We start from the raw sequence: 22,409 nt of genomic DNA, 5'->3' as shown, positions 1-22,409 counted from the left end.
CAGATGCTGACGTTCAGCGACAGCAGTGATTCAGACCCTCTGGGAGGGCTGGAGAGGTATTTGAGAATTTGATGACAACTGCAGACCCTCTCCAAGAAAAATTCTAAAACACATAATTTTTACATATGCCTGTTAGAAGTCCATGGGAATCATGGGTGGAGACAGGTGGATGCAGGTACAGGACCCTTAGCAAATTCTCTGCAGTGAACCATTGAGGGTATTTCCTGGATCCTGAGAACACTGACTCCCCTGAGCCCCAGGAGGCAGTAGACTTTCCAGAGGTCTCTTTCAACCAAACTAAATCCCCCTGGCCCTGCTGCACCAAGATGGCAGGGAAAGAGTTGGTCCCAGGATAACCCCAATCTCAAGATAATCTGGACTCATTCCCAGGTTCTGGGCTTGGGGAATCCATAGGACTGAAGGAGAGGGGCCCTAAAGTTTTGTTGTTTGTGAATATGTTTTTTTTTTCCCCACTCTTTTTTGCACTGCCCAATACAGTAGCAACTGGCCACATATGTCTATTTAAAGGTAAATAAATTAAAATTAAATTAGAAATATAGCTCATCAGTCATACTAGCCACATTTCAACTGCTCGGTAACCACCTGTGGCAAGTGGGTACTCTGGTGGATTGCACAGATATAGACCATTTCTATCATGGCGGGAAGTTTTATTGGGAAATCTTGCACTAGGCCAGGAATCAGCACACCACGGCCCCCAGGCCAAATCTGAGCTATGGACTGTTTAGGTACGACTTGTGAGCTAAGAATGGTTTTAATTTCCAGAGGTAAAATAAAACAAAGAACATGCAACAGGAACATATGTGGTCTGCAAATTCTGCAATATTTACTCTATGATCTTAAGCAGAAAAGTTTGGGGACCTCTGCTCTAGACCATGAATGCCCTGAGGGTGGAGTTCAGGTGGAATCTATCCTGTCTGCCCCACAAGTTGTATCAGGTACTTTCTGCTTACCTGCTAGCATGTTTGTGTAGGGAATGATAAAATGGAACTGACCCACGCCTGAGGGATGAAGACAATGGATACTACATTGTGAACAGAGTGCTATGCAAACATTTTAAATCAGGTGGCTGAAAACAAGTCAGTCATCGCCCTCCTCAAGGACATAAATGGATGAAGTAGAGGCTGAGAGGATTCAGGGAAGCCACAAATTAAATAGTGATGGTTATAAGCTCACACCCAACAGAATGGCTATTATTTAAAAAATCAAAAAATAACAGATGCTGGCAAGGCTGCCAAGAAAAGGGAATGCTTATACACTGTTGGTGGGAATGCAAATTAGTTAAGCCAATGTGGAAAGCAGTTTGGAGATTTCTCTAAGAACTAAAAATAGAACCACCATTCGACCCAGCAATCCCACTACTGGGCATCTACCCAAAGGAAGATGAATCATTCTACCAAAAAGACACCTGCACGTGGATGTTCATTGCAGCCCTACTCAAAATAGCAAAGACATGTCATCAACCTAGGTGCCCATCAATGATGGATTGGATAAAGAAAATGTGGTGGCTGGGTGCGATGGCTCATGCCTGTAATCCCAGCACTTTGGGAGGCCGAGGCAGGTGGATCACCTGAGGTCAGGAGTTTGACACCAGCCTAGCCAACATGGTGAAACCCTGTCTCTACTAAAAATTCAAAAATTAGCCAGGCGTGGTGGTGGGTGCCTGTAATCCCAGCTACTCAGGAGGCTGAGGCAGGAGAATCACTTGAACCTGGGACACAGAGGTTGCAGTGAGCCGAGATCACACCACTGCACTCCAGCCTGAGTGACAGAGAGAGACTCGGTCTCAAAAAAAAAAAGAAAAAGAAAAAGAAAGTGTGGTACATATATACCATGGAATAATATGCAGCCACAAAAAGGACAAAATCATGTCCTTTGCAGGGACATGGATGTAGCTGGAGGCCATTATCCTAAGTAAATTAATCCAGGAACAGAAAACCAAATACTGCATGTTCTTGCTTATAAGTGGAAGCTAAATATTGAGTACACATGGACATAAAGAAAGGAACAGTACACAATGGGGACAACAAGAGTGAGGAGTGAGGGGAGGGGACAAGAGTTGAGAAAGTACCTATTGGGTACTATGCTCATTACCTGGGTGGCAGGTTCAATCACACCCCAAACCTCAGCATCATGCAATGTACCCATGTAACAACCTACTTGTGTACCCCCAAATCTAAAATGAAAGTTGAAATAAATAATAATAATAACAACAACAATAGTTATGAATTAAGACTACAGAATAAAATAAATATCCAGGAGCCCATACTGATATAAATGAATAACTGAAAAAATAAATAAACAGGGGAGAAGGGACAATTCTTCCTTAAAGAAGAATTCCAATTAATCTAGAAGGAATGATAAGCTGGGGTGGTGGCTCACGCCTGTAATCCCAGCACTTTGGGAGGCCAAAATGGGTGGATCACCTGAGGCCAGGAGTTTGAGACCAGCCTGGCCAACATGGTGAAACCCCATCTCTATTAAAAATACAAAAATTAGCCAGGCATGGTGGTGCACACTTGTAATCCCGGCTACTCAGGAGGCTGAGGCAGGAGAATCACTTAAATGTGGGAAGTGGAAGTTGCAGTGAGCTGAGATGGTGCCACTGCACTCCAGCCTGGGCAACAGACCGAGACTCTGTCTCAAAAAACAAAAAAAAATAAAATAAAATAGAAGAAATGATGGAAATAGGAAATTATAACTAGATAAACATCATGGTAATAGTCCTTACTTGCAAGAATCATCAACGAATGCTAAGAAATGTGGACAAAAGTATGATGAGAATCAAGACATTTGCATAAACTCAGTGTATGTCCTTAAAAGACACATTACTTGAAAAAGGAAAATAACTTTCTCTACACAGGAGGAAGCTGGCAGTCTCCACCTTAACCAAGTGTGCAAGGTTAACATCACGAGTAACAAGATATTGACAGCATGTCTCCCCACCCCCTGATGGAATGCACTGAGGAGGGCACAGCATCATTCCTAGGGTAATCTCGCCAAAATGCATAACCACAGTTTAATTATGAGAAAACAACAAACAAACTCAAATCAATATTTCACAAAGTAACTGGCCGTACTTTTCAAGTGTCAAGGTCATGAAAATCAAGGAAGAGCAAAGATTGGAGAAGATTAAAGAAACATGGCAACTAAATACCTGAAAAGAACATGAGTGGGAAAACTGGTGAAATTCAAGTAAGGCCTGCAGCTTGTTAGCTAACAGTGTATCAATGTTAATTTTCTGGTTTCAAACTTGGACCATGGTTATGTAAGTTGTCAACATTAGGGGAAACTGGGTGATGGGTATATGAACTATTTTTACTACTTTTAATGTATAACGGTATTTCAACATAAAAGTTTCTTTTTTTAAATGATATTCTGTCTTGCACCAATGGCCAGTGCTTCTCGTGCACACACGGTCCAAATAATTTCTCAGAGCTGCATACAGCTGGCCTGCTTCCCACTTCTTGAATTTTCTCCAAGCTCTGATTATGTTCCCCCATGGGAACTCCAGAAGGACAGCAGCCCAGGGTGAGTCAGACTACAGCTTCAGGGTCAAATCAACTTGGGTTCAACCTGCAGCTCATCGCCTGCCCTGGAGCCCCAGCTCTTCCCTTCTCTGACATCATCAGTTCCTATGTCACCTCCTCAGAGAGGCCTTTCCTGACTACCCACGCAACCGTCATTTTCCCTCCATGATTGATTTTTCCCACATACCTGGTTTCAGTTCTTTAAGAGCAGTTACACACCCCAGAAAGTGTTGCATTCCCTGAAGTGCATACACACTCTAAAACATTCTCACTCCCTTACCTGTTTATTTGTGTATTATCTTGCCCGCCTCCACTTCCCTGCCCCAGAACGCAAGCTTCTCCAACTACCTCGACCGTGGCTGTGTCCTCAGCCCCTCACCCAGCATCAGGCCAGTGGCTGCTCAGTAAACATTAATATCCTGACGGCATGCGTCTCCTTGGTCTGTGACTTTCCTTAGTATTTGGCTCAGGTCATACCAAGCACTGGCCTCAACAGGCCCAGCACAAGGGGTCTGTGACTTACTCATAAAACTCGGCTGCCGGCGTGAACTTGTACTTGGAGTACTTGGTGTGGTTGCCAAGCACGGAGCCATTGAGGAGCTTGGGGTCGGTACAGTTGGGGCTGTTCCAGGTGTGGCCACAGTCGGTCCAGGGCAGGTTGAGGGTGAAGGAGGAGAAGAGGTAGTAGAGTGACCAGGCGATGATGACGTTGTAGTAGAAGCCAACGTACAGGGCGATCAGGATGACAGCATAGCCAACGCCTGGGCGGGGACAGGGGGTAAGGTAGGAGTCTCCCAGGCCCAGCCCCACAGCCACCTCTCCTTGGGTGTGGCTCCACCACTGCACTCCCATTCCCTCTGTCTCTCGTTTCCTGCAGAACAGCGGTCCCCAACCTTTTCAGCACCAGTGACCTGTCGCATGGAAGACAATTTTTCCACAGATTTTGGGGTGGGGGTAGTTTCAAGAGGAAACCGTTCCACCTCAGGTCATCAGGCGTTAGTTAGATTCCCATAAGAGTCACACAACCTAGATCCCTCGCATGCGCAGTTCACAGTAGGGGTTGCGCTCATATGAGAATCTAGTGCAGCGGCTGATCTGACAGGAGGCGGAGCTCAGGCGGTCATGCGAGCGATGGGGAGCAGCTGTAAATACAGATGAAGCTTCACTTACCCGCTGCTCACCTCCTGCTGTGTGGCCCGGTTCCTAACAGGCCACCGACTGCACGGTTATTGGTCCGTGGCCCGGGGATTGAGGAAAAGTGCTATAGCAGATTGCCAGAGTCCATAGGCCCCTGCCATCTCTTTGCCCGAGAGCTCTCTCTTTCCACTGGAGCTCCCCTGCCCACTCACCACCTGCTTGCTCCCAGTGGGCAGCCACGTTAGGAGCTGGATCGTGAGTATCCAGCTCCCTCGCCCCCTGGGCAGGATAACACTGACAGGTGTTCACATTCTCCCCTGATGGGACTGAGCTCCCTGCCCAGAGTGGCACTGACTTGGTGCACACCCTTTGTGGCTGCCTCCCCTTCCCTATCCCCAGTTGCTGCTCCCTAAGGATCACTTCCCGCACTAACTCTTTACACTTATATCCTTGTCTCCGAACTGCTTCTAGGGAAACCCAAGCAAGCACTCCCTGATTGGAACTTCAGCCCTGTGTGCTTTCTGGGTCCTACTCTCAACCACCTGCTTCGGGTGCCAGTATAGTGTTCCTCAATGTATCACAAGCTCCTTTAGGGGTAGTTCCATAGCTTTTTTCTAGGGTAGATGTATTGTTTACCTGCCCAACATTGCTTTTCAAGGAATTAGCCTTAAGCTATGATTAGCCTGTGAGGTGTTGGTGAGGCTACTCCCCACTCTTCCTCCATCGCGAGATGTATGCCTGGCCAATCAGAGCACTGCTTCCTCACAGCCACAGTGATTGGTTACTAGATGGGCATATGACTCAAGTTAAACCAATGAGAATCTTCTCTGGGACCTTTAAGGAAGCTATGACTCTATAAGGGTTTTTGTTTGTTTACTTGTTTGCTTTTGGTAAAATTTAAACTTGGTAAAATTTAAGCCTGGGGTTGCTGATGGCCATCTTTGCAGGTACTTGAGAAGAATTTACCTGAGACTGATGCTAACAGAAAACAACAGATCTGAAACACAAAAAAGAGCGATAGATTCCAGACAACATTATTTGGGCATCTGGATCTATCTATACCTGAAGCCAATCCCCGGACTTTACTGTAACAGAAGTCAATTCTCTTTTATACTGAAGCCAGTTTGAGTTGAATTTCTGACAATTAACAACAAAAAAAGTAACGAATGCATATGTCTTCTAAGACTCTTGCACCAGCTGTATCTCCCACAGGACTGAGTACACAGGAGGTACTCAGGAGGCATGTGCCAGCGGAGAAGAGGCTCATGGGAGTCACACTGGCCCTCGTTGCCATCTGTGCCCAGTTCTCCAACCAGTGCTTGGGAGAGACTAACTCTTCCTCCATGCCCTTCTCCCAGCTGTATAGGGGCCAGGAAATAGCAGTTGCTCTGGCTACTTTCTGCAGATGTGTTCTTAGTCCCAAATGCAAGTAGGCTTCATGTTATATTTCAGCTGCAATCAACTAGTTGTGGCTATTGTACTAAGGATTTTGAATCAGCTTTCCGGCTGGGCTCAAAAAGATCCATGATCAACTTCTAACGCCTGCCATGGGAGCAAAAGGAGAGAGTAGTGGTGTATGTGCTGGGTACTTCTGATACTTACGTAAAAATTTCCCATACAGGAAATAGATTCTCTGGGTACTCAGCAGTTAAGCTGGATTAGAACCCAGGTTTCCAGAATTTCTATGCTAATGCTATTCCCAACACACTGAATGCTCTCCATGTAACTTGGAATGGGGGACACTGTTGACCTTGTCAATACCTATGAATCCCACATGACAGGAGGTCTACCTTAGATCTCACCACTGGAGCAGATTCCCCAAGGGCAACAGGGAAGCCTTTATGAACAACCGTGAAACTTTCTCCCACCACTTCTTTACCTTTGAAGAATGGGCAGATTTTCCAAACGGTGGCAGCCCCCTCCCGGTTGTACTGTCCCAGAGCCAGCTCCATGTAGAACAGGGGCATCCCCGCGATGATAAGGAACAGTGTGTACGGGATCAAGAAGGCACCTGGAGGACACAGGGGCAGAGTGTGACCTGACAGACCCCTGCCCCTCCCAGTCTTGGATCCGTGTCTGCAAGAGCTGCAAAGATCCCGGGCATCTGCCAGCTGGCTGTTTCCAAAGGTGATGCGCAGCAATCAATACTAATTATCATAAGAGTAAGAATATTTGTGGTAGTAATAATCATAACCATAATAGTGAGGTTCTGTGGTCAAATTAGTAAAATCTAGGTTAAGCAAAACAAAATAGTTTTGCTTCTTGCAGGCTTCTCCTAGCCTTTGATACACAAGTGCATGCTGTGATGTGCCAGGAGGGGGATCACAGGTGTAGCCTTTACCAGATTTATTTAAACACTGAACTTTTTCTTTTATGAATCATCACTCTGGGAATGCCAATCTAACCCAAACCCTTCCTTTTACAGGCAAGAAAATTGAGACGAGAGAAAAAGAGACAGTGCCTAAATTTACATGACGGAGTTTCTAATTTTGCTGGTATCCTATCACATAGGGGTATATGTGGCTTTCCCAAACATGATCTCACTGGATTCTTCTTAGAGTTTCACAACAGCCTGCAAACATAATAACCAGTCAGGGTCATTACGTACCCCCAGGGCAAACTGAGGGGCAGAGAAGGGAGTCTAAAGGCTCCTTTTGGTGCTGCTGGTAGGTGATGGAAGCCAGATTCACATTCCGGCCTTGCGACCCACTAGGTCCCCACTGTTACAGGCGGCTGAAGCAAAGGGGCAGAGGTTCAAGTCTCTGACCAGGGAAGTTACCCACCCAGAACATCACAGAAACTTGATGGGGTCCCTGGGCACCAGGCAGCAATTAATTCCTGGGAGAATTCCTGGTGGACTTAGACGCGTCTGAGTTGCAGAGACAATTCTCAGTACACCCTGGCAGTCCGGGATGTGCTTAGTGGATTCTGACTCTGCAAGGTGACTCACTGGGACACATGTCATATGAGCCCCAGCTTGCAAGTGTGCCCAAAGCAACACACCAGCTCCTTTCCACGCGCAGCTGGAGGTGGCCAGGCCAGATCCAAACTCCTGTTACCACTGGCCTTTAGCTAAGGTGTTGTAACCCTGGAAACCAAATACTCTCTGACCTACCCACATCAAGAAAACAGGAAATACTTTAACAATGCTAACATTAGCAATATTAACAATAGATACCAGCAGCTCACACTTGCTCGTCCCCTTCTGAGCTCCAAGCACTTTCATTCAATCCTCACCACAAAGATCAAAGATCATTATTATTTCCATTTTACAGATATGGAAACTAAGGTTTCAAGATAGCAAAGAACTGTGGCAAAGTCACATGATACCTAGGGTCAAACTCACTCAGCTACTCAGACTATTAGTCTCCACTTGTTTCTCAGGGTGCCTCTCCTAAGTAGGAAGCATGAAGTGTGGGCCCTAATGCTGAGAGACCTAGTCCCTTGTGAGTAGAAGATGGATCAGTGGTGGGGGGCAGGGCAGAAAGGGGGAAAAGGTAAAACTACTGGGAAATGAACATCTCCTGTGTATCAAGCAGGACCTGGGCTTGATCCCACTTACACTACCCAGAAACCCTCTGACATAGCAATGGCCATATCCATTTTTCAGATGAGGAAACTGAGGGGTGGAGAAATTAAATGACCTGACCGAACTTATCCTGCTGGTAAGTTGTGGATCTAGGATTTGGGTCCAGGTCTGCCTGGCTCAAGAGCTCCAGAGCTGTTTCCAACATGCCCCACAGATTCTGGAACATTCCAGCCTAGATGAAGGACATGAGTCTGAATAGGATCAGAGGGTAGGTTGTTCTGAAATGGGGGATCTGGGACCAGCTAAGCCATGTGGTCTATTGGTCATAGGCTGGCCCAATGCTACAGCCACTGCTCCAGGCTGGAAGTCTCTGGAGTGGCCATGTGCTACTTCTCCCCTTCCTCATTTCTTCCTTTCATTCTCTTCCTTTCTCCCTCTCCCACATAGAGAGGGCTGGTTTGCCACCTGACCCATGTCCCTATGTACATTGCTGACAGTAATGGTGGTGCTGGTGTGCTAATGTAGATGGAGGTAGGCAGTGGGGCTGGTGAAAGTAACAAGTACCGTTTATTGAGCACCTGTTATATGCCAAGCTGCACACAAGTTTTTACATAATTATTTATTTAAAACCACCCCTGAGAGAGAATTACCACAATCCCTTTTACAGATGAGGAAACTGAGGCTTAGAAAGGTTAAGTTGCTTGTCCAACTAGCAAGTATGAAGCTTGGCTTCAAACCTGGATCTGGCTCAGCCCCACTCTGCCTTGTGGCCAACTACTACTCCCCTTGAGGATCTAGAGCCAGGGCAAGGGGCAGTTAGATAGGTGTATTAAACTGTTTAATAGGGCCAGGCACAGTGGCTCATGCCTGTAGTCCCAGCACTTAGGGAGGCCAAGGCAGGAGGCTTACTTGAGCCCAGGAACTCAAGAACAGCCTGGGCATCAGAGTTTGAGGCTCAGTGAGCTATGATCATGCCACTGCCCTGCAGCCTGGGTGAGAGTGAGATGCTGACTCAAAAAAAAAAAATTTAGAGAGAGAGAGAAAGAGAGAAGAAAACAAAACAAACAAATAAACAAAAAATCTTTGATAGGCCTGAAGATGGAAGTCAGTGGCCCAAGGGAATGTGGGGAAGGAAAAAGCTAGGAGTCGCTGCTCAGACCTCGCCACTGTGGGTTGCCCCCATCGACTCAATACTCTGCTGCATGGCCAAGGAAGGGGAAAAGCAGCATCAGACAGTTAACCAGGCATCTCACTTTGGCCAGTTTCCTCAACTCTAAACCTCTGGGTGACACTGCCAACACATAGGTAAACTGCCCAGTTTGGAGTTATTCTTCCTCTGCTGGCGGGAGGCACAGTAACATGAGAAAAGGAGGGAAGATGATGGGTCTGCATGTGCCTGCGGCTCTTCTCTGTGAGTGCATTTGATGTGGGCCAGCCAAAGCTTCATTCAGGTGGAAACAGATTAAGAAGACCAAAGAGTGGTGAAATGGCTAAGTAGGAATGAAAAAACAGCCAGCTACCCGTGGCCAGTGCCTTATTCTAAAAGAGGACAGCTAGCTTGCCCAAGGACTCTTGCAGAAGGAAACCTGGGAGAGTTTCCTTCTCCTCTTGCAGAAGTAAACTCTTCAGGTTGAAGAGTCAGGAAGGAGCTCCAGGGATGAGTGAAGTCAACTGAAGTTGCCTCTTTTATAAACAGCTCTGCAGTGGTTCTCCGGAAACCGAGGCTGGTTGCAAACCCCCTAAAAATTACTGCTCTGCAAGGCTTGTAACTGCCATACTCGTGTGGTCCTGCTCCATCTCCATGTGTGGCAGTGCCAGCTGCAACCAGCCTCACACAGGGTCCGAGAGTCTCAGAACTGCAAGGCCAGAATCTTATCTTGGAATGCCCTGGCTGCATGGGTGCTGGGCTGGTGAGGGCAGACCTGGAAAAACACAGGCAGGGCATGCCTCATGAGGGGCTCAGTGCCCAGTGCCTGGGAGTCTCCAAAAACCATATGCATGCACACAAATGCACACCTGTGCATACTCATGCAAATGGACACACACTTTTGCATGTCAACACACTCACACAACCACATGAGAAAAAGAACTGTCGACCATGAAAGAAACTCTGAGCAGTGGCCTTTGGATGAATTTAGTAAGAAAAGCATTAGTCCCATCACCTCTGGCCCAACCACACTGCCTCCCATCCCACTGTTAGAGAGAAACTCTTCTGGGTACAGAAGGGCTCTGGAAGCCTCTGTGCAAATGCCAAGTACCCAGGATGGGAAGCCCGGGGTCATTAGGTTTAGAGTGGGATGTGCTGGAGCAGCCCCCAGCAGGTGAGGAGGACCCCAGGTAGAGGGCTGGAAAGCCTGGAGGAAGGGTTCAGTGAGGGGTGCAGTGGCCAAGACCTGCTGGGGATCTCGGGGGAGGTGGAGGGAGTGTGGTCAAAGAGGAGCTTCAGGAAGGAGAGAGGCTCCCCTGACACCTAGTTTGTTGAGGACAGGATTCCTCAAACTGTGAATTCTGGCCACACCCTGATATATGCAAGAAGTGCCAGTCCACAGAATAGTTCCCTTGATACACACAGCTCAGCTACAGGCTGTCACTGCTGGTGTCATGCACCAGAGCCCCCAAGAAAACCTTGGTCCACGCTTAGGGAAGCTAGATTTGTCCCTCTTCCCCAACACCCCAAGGGTGCCCTAACAGCACAATAGGCATCAGGATGCAGGAGAAGGTGAAACTTTAGTCAGGAGACAGGGCTGCTCACACTTCGACACATTTAAAGGTGACAAATCAACAACTGTTAAATAAAACATGTTCTGTCTTCCTACTTTGACGAAGAGACCTTTGTAATAGTTCTATTATAAAGTTCAAGGTTGGAATTCTCAGCTCTTGGAGCTCCAGGCTGGAATGTGGAGGTACAGGGGAAGACCCGTTTGCCCTGCCCCTACTTCCTCCCAGCTCAGTCTAGCCATGTCAGGGCTCTTGCACATAGGTGCCCAAGCTATGTCCACCCGCCTTGCAGACACCCCCACCTCCCGCAGCACAGCCCACACCACAGAAGAGGGAACCCAGCAAGAGGTTCATGTAGACCCAGAAGGGTGCCTGAGGCTGTTTGGGCAGGGAATTCCACCGTCCGGGTATTGGAGGGTGGTGGGGTATTCGGATGGGGAGTGTGCTGGGTGGGCAGGCACACTTGGCTCCCATGAGATGGACAGGGGGCAGAGTTGTGCTCTCTGAAGCATGGAGGTAGGGCAGGCCTTCATGCCTGGACCTAAAAATAATCCTGTCCCTCAGCCCTGCTATGTATAGCTATGTGACCTTGTCTAAATGTGCCTTCTCTGAGCCTTAGCTCCCCCTTTGTAAATGCGATAATAATACCTGTGTCACTGGTTTGCTGTGATAATCAGAGATGACAGAGGTGAAGTGCCAGGCACTTAGTGGGTGCTCCATAAATGGGACTCATGTCTTGTCATTATACTCAAGAGCAGATGTGCAGCAGCTCTGTCCACTGCAAACAGGAAGTAAAGGCTGTCTTGTGTGGTGGAGGGTGGCTGGGCCCTTTGTGGAGCACAGCATGAACGCCGGCTGGAGGCCACACACAGGACTCTGCGGCAGTGCTCTGGGATCCTCATGTCCCTGTCCCAAGTGGTGCTGGCTACTCTACTCTTGTGTGCAAACAAGAGTGCTGACCATGAGCAAATGCAGGACAAAGGATGCCCCCAGGCCACAGCCAGCCCCATTACCTAGAAAGAATGCCCTGTAGTGCTGCATGAAGGATAGCATGAAGGTAGTGGGAGGGGGATGCATGCAGTGAAGAGATTTAGGGAATGGAAGCACCGGCCAGAGTGGGGGACAGGATATGCCAGGCCAAACCTTAGCTGACCCTAGAAGAGTTCTGAAGCTGAGATGGCCCCTCAGACATTTCCTACTCAGGAACCTCCATGTGTTTGGCTCTCCTGAAGCTCCTGAACCCTGTCCTCTTGGGCCTTCTATGGAGATGTCATTGGATAGGCAGGTTTGGCCACCATGATTGAATGGAGTATGATGTAATACTAATAAGCTGAGTGGGAAAGCCCAGCAAGGCCTGTCTGTTCAGATTCTTCTCAGTCTCCCTGTGCAGCATTCCTTCCCCCAGGGCCTGGGGCAGGACTCCTTCTGAAATGGGGGTTTTATGACTCACAATTAGAAAGTGGGTCAGAGAATTTTGTTACTGCCAGCTCCAAGAAAGAAAAGCCAGGGAAAAATCCTACCTTGGAGAGATAAGGGAGCAGATGGAAGGAGGGCAGGAGAAGGTCAAAGAGAGAGAGGTTCTGCTTTCTGAGGCCTAAAGTGCCCCAACGTTACAACAAGGGCTATTGGTATTTTGAGCCAGGAATAGATCAATAGATAGACAGATGGATAGATAGATAGACAGATAGGTATCATAGTAGTACACAGAGCTATGGTAAGACCTCAGCTGGAGGGACCCAAGGTGAAGGTGAGGGAGTGCCTTGGTCTGTTTAGCATTGCTGTAACAGAATACCTGAGGCTAGGGAATCTATAAAGAAAAGAGGTTTATATGTCTCATGATTCTGGTGGCTGGAAAGTTCAAGGTTGGGCAGCTGTATCTGGTGGGGGCCTCTGGCTGCTTCCACTCATGGCAGAAAAGGAAAGGGGAGCAGGGGTACAGAGATCACATGGCAAGAGGGGAACCAAGAGGGTGGGGCAAGAACTCACTTACCCTCTCCAAAGGACATTAATCCATTTATAAGGGATCCACTCTCATGACCCAAACACCTCTCACTAGGCCCCTCCTCCCAACACTCCCACACTGGGGTTCAAACTTCAACAGGAGTTTTAGTGGAGACAAACAAACCATATCTAAACCACAGCAGAAAATGTAATAAAGTGTTCCTCTGAGTTCTGTGAGCCACTCTAGCAAATTAATCAAACCCAAGCAAGGGGTGGGGGGAACCCTGATTTATAGACAGTGGGTCAGAAGCACAGTAAAACAACCTGGGGCTCATTATAGGAACACAAAGTGAGGGGCATTCTTGTGGGAATGCCTCAACCTGTGGGATCTGATGCTATCTCCAGGTAGACAGCACCAGAATTGAATTGAATCGGAGGCACTCAGCTGGTGTCTGCTGCAGACTTGATTACTTGCCTGATGTGCTGGGAGAAACCCCCAAACATGTGGTCACAGACGTCTTCTGTGTTGATTGTTGTCGTTGAGTGAAAGACCTGGAAACAGGCCCACTGAGGGAACACACCCACTCGCCTGATGGATTAAACCCAGCTGCTCTAAGTAGAAAAATGGGTGTGGAATTCAGGGAAACTGGCGCCGGGCTACCCCTCCTCATGTGGTAATTCTCCATCTGCTGGTCACTTTGGAGGATCTGGACTTGATTTTTCCTAATAAAGCTGTGGCTTTAGTAAAATCTCTGTGAAGATTCTGGTTTCCATTTCCTCCATCTTAGTCTCTTTAAGAGAAACACATCAGAGGGTGTTTGGGTTGCTCAGAACTACATCACAGAGGGAAATATGACCCACAAATAACAGAGCAGGACCTCACCTCCCCCATTTGGGATTAATACCTCCAATATTGGAATGGAAAATGACAAACTTTTAGGAGATCTGCAGCAGATCATGAGCCCCTTAAAGGCAAGGATTTTCTTTCGCTCATCTCCATATTCCTGGCATATGATAGGCATTTAGTAAATTTTTTCTGGCTAAATAATGGATCTCAGCAGTGACTCACATGAAGGATGCAGCTAATGAAAGCCCCGGGGACTTTCTCCACTTGTGCTGTGGCCTAATCCTTACTTAGGCAGTTAGGTTTGGGACTGCAGGGCAGGATATAACATTTATCCCTATTAAATCCCAATCTTGTCAGGAACAGCCCCTTTCAGATCCTTTTGACAAGCTTGGAGTAACAAGCCAAATCATGCCAGTGACCTCAGATCAGGGTCCCAGATGAGCACCACATTTCTGCCAAGGGATGTACAGACTTGTCAGCTGAGTGCCACACCAGCTGGCTGGCTCATTGTGCATCTGAGCTGACAATCAGTGTCTGGCTTGGCAAGCCTGGGGTGTAGATAGCCCCCTGCAGCCAGGCCAGATGTAAGAGCACTGAGTTTGCAGACTCCTGACCTCTGTAGCAGCTACTGCTTCATACTCGGTATTAAGGATCCCAGATATTTTGGCCACAAGGGCTCCCAAAGGGCTGGGGGTCCCTAAGACTCTGAGCTTCCTTGGGGAGAGGAGAGAGTCCGCTGGGGACGCAGAATCACAGAAGGTCATGGGACCCCATGCAGGAATTATAAACCCCATTTTCCAGGTGAGGAATCTATTTTGAGATAAGGTTAGGCTGTCAGGAAATGGAGCAAAGCCCAACCCCTGATTCCTGAGTCTATCATGCTTGGGCTCCAGACCCAAGTGGGACTATTTTCCAGCCTTATTTCCTTTTATCAATTTCATCTTAGGATGAATTCTGCTACTTCCAAAATCAGGATCCTGCCCCACTCCTAAGTCTAGCATGCAGTTAATATCATTGAACAATAACAAAATACTAATGACTACATTTATGGAGCCCCTATTATGTGACATCATTTCAAGGAGTTTACATATATTGTCTCTGATGCCATCTCACCCTGCAAGAAGGTGCTGTGGTTATTCTCCTCTTCTGTGTAAGGAAACTGAAGCTCAGATCAGCAAAGGTGAGTGATTTGTCTGTCGTTACCTTTCTAGCAAAAGTTAGACTCAGACCCTGAACCTAAAGACTATATTTCTCTACAATGCACAGCTCTAAGCTGGCCTCAGGACAGGACTCAAACAGAAGTAGCCATGTGCAAAGGTTAATTCACAGTGGCCACTTCCCTGGAAGAAAGGCAAACATGAGCACCCAGTCAATCTTCCTGCTCTTCCCCAGGGACCAGCACAGACCAGGATCACAGGTGCAAAGGGAAACTCTAGAATCACCGCCTGATACTGCCTCCTCATGGAGACCAGCTGTTTGAGAAGGTTCTGAACAAAGCTCCGGAATTTCTGAGAGTGGCTTTCCCCTCCCAGAGCCTCCTACAGCCCGTGCATCCCAGCAGCTGGCCATGGGGAAGATGTTCAGACAGGCTGATCTTTTCCAGTAATTCATTCAGAAAACATTAGCCAGGGGCCTAAACCATTGCCACCGTCATCATTTCAAAATATCCTCCATTCTGGGCCAGCATGAACAGTCAGAATTGCAGAGGTTACAGTGTTAATACTGGCACCAGAAGAGCACACTGAGGGCTGTTAAATAACAGACCGGGTGAGTCCTGGCTTCGGTGTAACCCTGAGCCAGGGCATTGGAAAGGAATAAATCTTGTGGTGTTATCTCAGGTCATGTTCACCTATGGCTGGGAACTTGAGGCTCAGAGAGGGGCTGTACTATGCCCGAGGTCACACAGTGAGAGGCAGAGCTCAGATTCAAACTCCAGTCTTAAACGGCTGCTTCTGCAACTGCAAAGACCCACCTTCCTGACCACTCACTCTCATCTCTGGGGCTAATCTGGGAATTACTGGATGAGAATTGATCCACAAAAAGACAGAGAAGCCAGGAGGCCTCCGCAGAGATAAAGCCCAGAGGGGGCTAGCTGAGCATGTCTGAAGGGATGAGGGGTAAGTGAGAGAAGGAGTTACCTCATAGTCTGAGATGGAGGGCTGCACTGCTCTCTGACACCAACTGTGAACATCCTAACCAGAAATGAAAATTCACTGGTATAATATCCCCACCCCTTTGCCTGGCTTTCAAGGCCTCTGCAGCCTGGCCCCAACTTGCCCCTGCACCCTTATCTCTCCTGGCTTGCCCTGCAGCCAGCCTGCACTCCTGTTCTCTGAGATGATTCCATGTACATTCCTGCCCCAGGTACACAGCTGGAGATCTCCTCCCTTCTCACCGCTTGTCTGCACCTTCCCCATCCAGAGCAGCTGAGCTTCAACCACAGCCCACCTCCTCCCAGCCCTTCCTAAGCAGCCCTTCCTCAGGCCTTTAGAGCATTTGTCTAAAGCACTTGTCTCTCCATCCATTTCATACATCATCATAATGACATTAACAAAAATCAGCAGCCACCTTTCCTAAGGCCACAATCCATGCCAGGCTCTCCATGAGTTATTATATTTGGTCCCCACAACAATGTTCTGAGCTGAGCACCATTATTTCCATTTGACAAGTGAGGAAACTGAGGCTTGGAGACTTGCCAAAGCCTTACAGCTAGAAACTGGAACCCAGGACTCCACAGCTAAGACCACTAATGAATAGGCTGCCCCTGCCCCACTGTTGTATGCGGCTTCACTTTATTAGTTACCACTGAGTGTTTCTGTTGTTGTTTCTGAATACGGTTGGAGGTCTCTGAGGGCTTGGAGCATTTCATTAGCTTATTCAACAGCAGTTTCTTGGGCACCTTCTACCACATTCCTGTGATCTAGGCCTTATCTTGGGCATTAGAAACACAGAGATTAAAAAGTCACAGTCTCTGCCCTCATTGTGCCTTTTCCTGTTTGGGAGACAGACCCACAAAGAGACAAACCACCAAACAACTTGGAGTGAGCTGTGTTTTGAGATAGCAAGCCCGGGAGAAAGTGCCCTCGGTCAGCTTCACCTAAAGACTGGAACTCGTGACAAGTTTGCTCCATTTTGCATCCTAAGAACCTGGTTTATAGTACCCTGCATACAACAGGTGCTCTTTATTTTGCTGGCAATGACTAAAGAGCACACAGTGTCAATGAAAGCCCTGGAATATCCATCTAGCTGACTTGTCAAATTGGCCATCTGGATGCTTTTAGTTTCAACAAACACATAGAGCAATAGGAAGAACTTCTAGCAGCATGACAATAAAGACTCGGGTGATTAAAGCTCCTGGCAGGCAGAAGTGGTGGTTCATGCCTCTTGGTGACCGTGACCCCTGCAGAGCCTAGCATTGTGCCTCACACCAAGAGGAACCAGAAAAATATTACTGATTAATGACAGAGCCTTCCACTGTCTAGAGACAAGCAGGCCGGGGCGGTCACTGAGGACAGGCGGGATGGCGGGTCTTAAGGTCTCTCATTCATCATCTCCCTGCCTCTTAAAAAATACAGAGAATCTGCATTTTCTCCCTTCCTGGGCCCAAACAGCCATGCTTAAACCTGCCCAGTAACGCTTGAGAGGCTGCAGCCGCCAAAGGTGGGAAAGTTTCACCTCTGGATTAGCTTCTCCTTTTCTCACCTTTCTCTCTCTGCCCATGACCATCCCAGGGCCAGACACAAACATTGAGCCTGCAGAGTCACAAGTTGTTCCCCCAGGGATCAGGCCCCAGACCTCAGATGCTCCTGAAGCTCAGGACTGCTGTCCCAGCTATCTGGTCTCAGAGTATCTGACAATGACGGACCCATCTCAGGAGGTGTCGGGGAGACCGTGGACGCAAACCTCCATCTGTCAGCTCCAACCTTGGGTTAACTTTCTCGTTGGAAGAGCTAACTGCTTTCTTACTCAGCATCCTCTGCTCTGAGCCACCTGTGCTCTATGGTGATCCCACTCCTTTTTTTTGAGACAGAGTCTTGCTCTGTCATCCATGGTCCAGGCTGGAGTGCAGTGGCGTGATCTTGGCTCACTGCAACCTCCACATCCCGGGTTCAAGTGATTCTCCTGCCTCAGCCTCCTGCGTAGCTGGGATTACAGGCGTGCACCACTACGCCCAGCTAAGTTTTTGTATTTTTAGTAGAGACGAGGTCTCACCATGTTGCCCAGGCTGGTCTCGAACTCCTGAGCTCAGGCAATCTGCCCACTTTGTCCTTCCAAAGTGCTAGGATTATAGGCATGAGCCACCATGCCCGGCCCCACTCCTTTTTTGCAAACACCAAGTATTGCCCGTCCCAAAGCAAGTGTCCAGAGTACACATAGAAGCAGAGTTGTAAGTCCTAGAGCCTGTGAACAGGTCATGAGCTTTCCCTCTACCCAGCTCCAAATTCTTGCCCTTCCTCCCTCTGACCTCCCTTAAGTCCAGAGTCACAGCTACCGCCAAGCAGTGCAGCCCAGTGGAGAGAGAGAGGCTTTCAGAGCTGGGTCCCGCTTCTCCCATTTCTTCCTCAAAAGGTCTATTTTCCCACACTCTTTGCAGGGTACCTCTGAGCTCATCCCAGCAAAAGTGGCAGGACTGGGCACCCCAGGAGAAAAGCCCCTCAGGAAGGAGCTACGGGGTAGGGGCCAGCACCCTGACTCCCAGGCCGCTTCCCTGGCCTGGGGTTCTATGTTATTCTTCCTGGATTGGCTGTAGGTGATCTCTAGGCTCTCATTTTCAGGCAGATGGCCAGTTGGACCACCCAGCAGAAGGGGGAGAGAGTGCGGCTGTTCCACTGGAGTCTTCTTCAGGCCCCTCTCCCACTCCTCCCTGCAATGCGGCTGGAACTTGAGGAGGTAGAGGTTTCACCCCAATCATCTGGGCCTCCTGCCTTGAGGACCAGGCCAGTTCTTGGCACCTACTGGCCTGATTCCACCTGGGCTGTGCTCCCTGAGAATGGCATTATTTCTGATACTGGCTTCTTCTTGTGTGTTTCTATCCCCAAGACCACAGGGCCTCCCCAGGTGCCTTCAGAAAACCGAAGTATTCCCACTGCTCCTGGCCCAAAGGTTCCTGCCCTCAGGCTCGGAGTGCTAGATTTAGGGTCGCTGTGGGCCTGGTTGTCAAATCCCACCCGCTTCTGGTGCCCCTTCAAGAGCTCTTGGAACCTCCACCTCCCTTCCAGCAGACCATCAAAAGGTCAGGCTCCCCCACCCAACCTGGCACCCCAGATTCTGTCCTTTCCATCCATACCCCTATCATGACTTTAGGGTCATGACTCGATTTCACTCTTCTGCTGTTTTGCTTCCAGGGTGCCCAACCCTGACACTTCCGCTGGAATGAGCTCGAGGTACTCCGCAAAGAGCCTGGGAAAATGACCTTCCAGAGGACTCCAATCTTTTTTTTTTCCCCGTTAGCCCTGTCCAGTTCTTTCTGCGCCCCAGATTTGCCCCTGTCTCCTCGCCTCCCTTCCGTGTGTATTCCAGCTCCTGTCCCAGCCACCGCTGCAGACAGTGGACCTCCCAGATTCAAATTCCCAGCCCGACCCCGCGCTCACCGCCGCCGTTCTTGTAGCAGAGGTAGGGGAAGCGCCACACGTTGGCCAGGTCCACTGCGAAGCCGACTACGGACAGCAGGAAGTCGATCTTCTTGCCCCAGGTCTCCCGGGGCTGCGCGTCGCCGTCGCGGGGCGCCAGCAGGCACTGGACGCCGTTGCGCTCCTTCACCACCAGCAGCTCCGCAGTTTTGCGCGCCCGAAGGGGCTGCTCTGGACCCGCGTCCGCCCCGTTGTTCTCGGGCTGCACCTGCGGGTTCATCCGCGCCAGAAGCATGGATGCGGCTGGTGAGAGGAACTTTACCGGTCCTGGGGGCACGCCGAGGCTCTGCTTGGATAAAGGGAAAAGAGGTGGTTACCGGGCCGTTCCTCCCTACTTGCAACTCCCAAGACCACCCGGGAGCGCCTTAGACACTGGGATGAGCGCGCGCTGAGCGGACGCAGGGTTCCCAGAAAAGGGCGCGCGTCCGCTGGAAAAATTTGGAAACAGAGGTTGGGGCACGCCGGAACTCAAGAGTTGGACACTTCTGACAGCCCTCTGGGGGCGGCTGAAGACCCTGCAGCACTTTTCCTCGTTCACCCACTCTCGCCTGCCCCAAATGGCTGGGATTGAACTCACCGAGGCTGAGGGCAGCGTGCCGACCCCCTCCCCAGCTCGGGTCCGCGACACTTCAACAGCCACAGGAGCCTTCTCGGACACTTAACGTCACTGCACTACAAACTCGCTAGCCCTCTGCTGGCGCGTCTCGGCCCGGGCCTCCCAGGCAGAGACCTAGCCCTGTCCCGCGCTCAGGGCGCACTCACGTGTCCAGCGGCGAGGGGATCCCTGGTGCCTTGCGCCCTGCCGGCCCCCGACCGGCGGCGCCTTGGCAGGCTCTAGGGCGCGGGCTGGGGCTGGGCTCCTCCGTGTGGCGTTCGGGCGGGGCCGGGGAAGAGCTGGAGGCGCGGGGCGGCCGGCAGGGCGCGGGCTGACTGGTTCTGGCCGTGCCTGGCGGGAGCCGGGCTGGTAATGTAGCCTGCGCCCCAGGTAACGCGCCGATTGCATTAACCCAGCGCCCGGCCCGCTCCGTCTGGAGCCTGTTAGCGCTAATGGAGACTGACAGCGCGGTCGGGGATGGGCAGGGGCGGGAGGGTGGCGCGGGTTCCCAGGGATCTGGGGGACTCGGGCGCGCACTCCCTTTCTATCCTGCGCCGAGCACCGCTCGCCGCTCCCAAGGACACCAGGCCTCTGATCTCCCACCACGGGGAGCGAGTGACAGACTCTCCAGAACTGGGGTCTGCGTCGCGTCAGAGAGGAGGCCAAAAAAGGACTGGGGAAGCAGCGACCGGTGCAGCACCAGCTCTGTCTTCCGCAGCAGGCCACTTAAACTATCTGGTCAGTTTCTTTATCAACGAAATGGGAATGTGCGGCTCAGGGCCCAGTGCTGCAAATAGGCGGCCAGCGGGCTGTTGAGCAGTTTTGTTTGAGCGGCTTAGCATGTTGACAGGTCACAGCCCAGCACTTACTCCTGCATCTCTGTTATTTATGGGCAGGGTAGCAGGTCATTTGAGGTTGTGACCCGTGTTCTATGAGGCTGAGAACTACTATTTATTCTTTCAATTATTCAATCATTCACATCTTCACACATTTGTTCTTCCATATGCCCGCTGTGTGCCAGGCACTGTTCCGGGCTCTTGGATTACACTGGCACAACATAACTCGGAGATTCCTGACCTCATGGAGTTTACATTCTGCTGGCAGAGACAGAGGAAACGGGAAACATAATAAATACACACGTTATATGATGGGTGAGGGAATGGGGGGACAGTGGGGCTGCAGTTTGCATACGGGGTCAGGGAATTTGAGAAGGTAACAATTAGACAAGCAAAGGAGTGAGCCATTTGGACCTGAGAGTCGTTTTCTCATTCATTCACTCATCTATTGATTAATGTATTAATCCCTTTAGCAGATGTTGATCATCTGCTGTGTGCGTGAACAGTGCTGGCTAGAGAGGAGATAGCCCCTGCCTTCAAGGAGCTCCCAGACCAGTGTATAGAGTCTATCACAACCCAGTGTGGTCAGGATGTGTTGTGACGACAGATGTGTGGAAGTAGGGTGGAGTTGAATCAGCAAGGGAAGCATCCTGTTGATCCAAGGAGGCTTCAGAGAGGTGGCCGTGCTAAGTGGGATGGGTGGGGCTTGGATCAGCCCAGCCACACTGACCTTTCCATTCTGTAAACATCCTAAGCTCAAACCCACCCCAAGACCTTTACACTTGCTGTTTTCTCTGCCTGAGTTGTTCAGGTCTCAATCCAGAGGTCCCTTCCCGACCACTCAAATTGAAAATACACGTTCACTCTATCTTATCACCCTATTTATTCATTTGTTACATCGCTATCCGAATTTGTCCTAGTTGTTTAATTTTATGTCCCCCCTTGGGCGGTATGTGAGCTCCATGAGCACAGGGACCTTGTCTGTCTTTTACAGCACGTGTTCTGGCACCTGGAACGTACTAGAGCATCAACCAGCCTGTGAAGTGAATGAGTTAATGAATGAAAGAATGGTGGTGCATGGCGGTGTTTAGAGCATCTGTACCAGAGGGACAATCATGACAAATGTCCTCTGGGCAGGATGCAGAGGGGAGAGGAAGGGAAACCTAGAGGGGTATGGGTTCCCCTGGCTTCTGGGGAAGATGACAGAAGGCAGGTGAGGGAAAAGATTGAGCAGACGTTTGAGGACAAGAGCTCAGAACTGTAGGTTTCCACACATGAAAGGTGTTTATCTCCTTTGATCTATTGGACCATCATGACAATCCTGTAAGGAAAGCAGGAAGAGAATCATCTTTCCACTTATCAGGTCAGGAAACTGTGGCTCTGTGGGCTAAAGGGACTTGTCCAAGGTCCCACAGATTGGAAGTCACAGAGTGGAAATGGGAACCCAAGTCTCCTGGCCTCCAGCCTCTGTTCCCTCCACCAAGTCATAGTGGAGACACTCAGAATCTCTCTAGTAGTCATGGTCCCCTTCTCTCCTCTACCCCACACCCCATCCAACTAGTTTTCAAGTGCTGAGAATCCCACCTCTGAAACACCCTGCAAAGCCACAACAGAGGACCCTCATCACC

General features: G+C 49.6%; 1 protein-coding gene across 3 annotated transcripts in view; it reads right to left on the bottom strand.

Moving 5' to 3' along the window:
- SLC6A2 (solute carrier family 6 member 2) overlaps nt 1–20,369 on the bottom strand; it is a 50,371-nt gene extending 30,002 nt beyond the window's left edge. Inside the window, exons 1-4 of one of the 3 annotated variants that reach the window (XM_004057663.4) lie at nt 20,113–20,369; nt 19,312–19,636; nt 6,565–6,696; nt 4,072–4,309 (exon numbers count right to left, since the gene is read on the bottom strand). In XM_004057663.4, coding sequence (XP_004057711.2) covers nt 4,072–4,309; nt 6,565–6,696; nt 19,312–19,585 — 644 coding nt within the window. In that variant the 5' untranslated portion in view covers nt 19,586–19,636; nt 20,113–20,369. Of the gene's footprint in view, nt 1–4,071; nt 4,310–6,564; nt 6,697–19,311; nt 19,871–19,927; nt 20,034–20,112 lie in introns of those variants that run through there. The other 2 variants (XM_063700214.1, XM_063700212.1) reach the window with 2 other exon arrangements.
- Nucleotides 20,370–22,409: the final 2,040 nt, after the last annotated feature.

Source organism: Gorilla gorilla, chromosome 18 (genome assembly GCF_029281585.2).
Source record: "Gorilla gorilla gorilla isolate KB3781 chromosome 18, NHGRI_mGorGor1-v2.1_pri, whole genome shotgun sequence".
NCBI lineage: Eukaryota > Metazoa > Chordata > Mammalia > Primates > Hominidae > Gorilla > Gorilla gorilla.
Note: the sequence above shows the minus strand (reverse complement) of the source record. Positions and strands in the feature narration are given on the sequence as shown.